The sequence below is a fragment of the Sinocyclocheilus anshuiensis genome, unplaced genomic scaffold (genome assembly GCF_001515605.1).
Source record: "Sinocyclocheilus anshuiensis isolate Anshui unplaced genomic scaffold, SAMN03320099.WGS_v1.1 scaffold333, whole genome shotgun sequence".
In the NCBI taxonomy this organism is placed as follows: domain Eukaryota; kingdom Metazoa; phylum Chordata; class Actinopteri; order Cypriniformes; family Cyprinidae; genus Sinocyclocheilus; species Sinocyclocheilus anshuiensis.
In genome coordinates, this window is record NW_015539871.1 from 1,033,020 (window position 1) to 1,035,813 (window position 2,794).

At 41.1% G+C, this 2,794-nt stretch overlaps 1 protein-coding gene across 1 annotated transcript in view; it reads left to right on the forward strand.

Moving 5' to 3' along the window:
• Nucleotides 1-2,403, forward strand: part of LOC107685206 (pleckstrin homology domain-containing family O member 2-like) — an 18,703-nt gene extending 16,300 nt beyond the window's left edge. The window contains exon 6 of the mRNA XM_016481718.1: nucleotides 629-2,403. Within this exon, the coding sequence (XP_016337204.1) occupies nucleotides 629-2,221 (1,593 nt within the window). The 3' untranslated portion in view covers nucleotides 2,222-2,403. The remainder of the gene's footprint in view (nucleotides 1-628) is intronic.
• The last annotated feature ends 391 nt before the right edge of the window (nucleotides 2,404-2,794 follow it).

Here is a 2,794-nt window from a genome sequence, read left to right on the forward strand (position 1 = left end):
TCTTTGCAACTTCACAGATCTTCTTTATGCACTTGTAACACTTCAAAGAGAAAGGAAAAATTTAAATCGCATCATATGATCGCATCACCTTTAAAGATTAACTTTTAAATGTTAAAAGTGTTCGATGACGGAAAAGGTAGTAAAGAAAATATTAAATATACAGTATTGAGATTATGTATATTATGTAACAGGTCTATCATCATTTATTTTATCAAAAAATGCAGTAAAACAGTAATATTGTGAAATATTATTACAATTGAAATTCTCTTTTTTGACTGAATATATAAAAAAATTTCTGTAATGCAAACCTGAATTTTCAGCATCATTACTCCAGTCTTCAATGTCACATCACATGTCATATGCTGATTTGTTGCTCAAGAAACTTTTCTTATTATTATCAGTGTTGAAAAGAGTTGTGATGATTAATTTGTTGAAAAAGTGATAATTTATATAGAAATATTAGATGAATAGAAAGTCCAAACAAACAGCATTTATTAGAAATAAAATATTTTCTAACAATGAAAAAGTCTGACCTGTCACTTTTGATCAAATTAATACTTACATTAAATCATTAAAAACAATAAGCCAGAAATATTCTCTAAATGTAATATTCTGTCTATTCTTACAGGTTGCGAATGTTTCAAGTGATGGAATATTAAGACTGGACCTTGATGGTGAAGTTACCATGCCGAATGGAACACATGGCTTGAACACAGAAGGGGAAAAACAAACCGAAACATCTAAACCATCTGTGGCGGTGAACAACATTCCAGAGGAGGACGTCGATGAAGAGTCCACATCCCAAAAGAAAGTTATAAAGCCGCCCATGCCACCATCAAAAGACAACAAACCCAGCGAAACCCATAAAGAGTATGAGCCCAAAAATGAGGAACCTGCAGCTCAAAAGAAGACGATGCCACCGATGCCTCCATCAAAAGAGTCTAAGCCTTGCGCCTCTATTGATGGGGCTGCTGTTGAGAAGAATGTCTCAGATAATAAAGTGGAGGTTGAAGCAGAAAGCACTGACTCTTCCGAACCAACCCCTTCCACCAAGAGTGTCCAGCCCCCTACTCCTCCTTCCAAAAATATGAAGCCTACCCAACCAGTAGCACCAGCCACAGTCACAATAGAGGAAAAAGAAAAGAATAAGGAGGCTGATGGTGAAGATACCAAGGTAGATGGAGCTTCAAATGAGAAAGAAGACCTGGATAAGTTAGAAGAAGTAGAGACTATTGTTCTGTCCACAAAGGTCATGAAACCACAAGTAGTGATGTGGGATTCACCCATTATACCATCAAAAGAACCTAGCGCTGAACAAGAAGTGCAAAACTCAAAGAAAGCCTCTGATACCACTGGAGAAGTTGCAATCTCACTAGAACCTTCTCAACTTAATCTTACTCCACTTTCAACTCCTGAATTTGTAAAAAAGAGCCCCGGGCCCCCTGCTCCACCCAAGAAGAAGCCATTTAAGGCACCTGCCAAGAAAGAGGACACTCCCACACAAAGTGACCCAATGGTCATTACCCACTCCACCACTTCGTTTTCAGAAACAGTTGACATTAAATTGATGACTCCCGAACCCAAAACTGAGCCAGCTGGTGATGTGTCAAGTGAAGATTTGGAGGAGAAGTCTTTAGACAGTGGCCAGCACTCAGGAGAGGAGTCTGAGACTGGCGACCAAGTTACGCCATCCTCCACAAAGCTCAAAGGAAGCTCCCAGGGACTAGATTTGGAGACCAGCGAGGATGATCTAGAACCATCCGACAGCAAAGCTGAGAGTTTGGAGGAGCCATCGCTAGAAACCCCGTCCACCACCTCAAAGACCTCAGTTCTCAATGCACAACCAACCCCAAGCCAGTGTGCCAACATGTCCCTGCACCTCACCATGCCTCTCAAGCTCTCTTCCAAGGCCCGCTCCGCATCCCTAGACGGCCTCCTTGTGGAGAATGCAGAGAAGATGGAAAGCAATGGAAGAAAGATACCAATTAAACCAGATGGAAGTGATGTAAAGGACTTGCAAAGCAAAGTGTCTTCTGAGATCAAAGAGACTGGAGAGCTGCTGAACGCAATCGCGACTGCACAGAGTGGTGAGATGGAGGAGGACGCGAGTGCGGAGATCTTGCTCTCTGCAGCAATGGAGAAGCTCAGGAAAGCTGACCAGTTCTTGAAGGAAGCCACAAATCTTAAAGATCTTAATAAAAGAAACAGATTAAGTTTATAATGGTAAGTGTTGGTGGAAGGAACCTGTAGAGATGATCTACAGTATGCTGAAAATGCAGTTTCTCAGTATGCAAATGATCAAATGCAATTCCTATCCCCAACCATTTTCAAATCTTTGAGCAACTTTTTAAAGGGTTTACCCACAAATGAAAATTAGACTGTTTTACTCACCCCCGAGGCATCCTAGGTGTATATGACTTTCTTCTTTCAGACGAATCCAGTCGGAGTTATATTAAAAATTGTCCTGGCTATTCCAAGCTCTATCATTGCAGTCAGCGGGTGTTGCAGTTGAACAGTCCACAAGTCGTCAAATAAAGTGCGCGCATCCATAATAAAACATGCCGCACACAGCTCCGGGGCATGAATAAAGGCCTCCTGTAATGAATGCATGTGTTTTTATAAGAAAAATATCCATATTTCAAACGTAATAAACACTTTTCTCTCACTTCCGTTATCTGTCACACGCGGAAGCCGTTCCGGTGGATGACATAGTACTTCGGCGGTGCATGATTAGTTACGAATGCGGAGAGAGAACAAAACAAAACGCCGGTCACGAATTAGAAGTACAAACCGA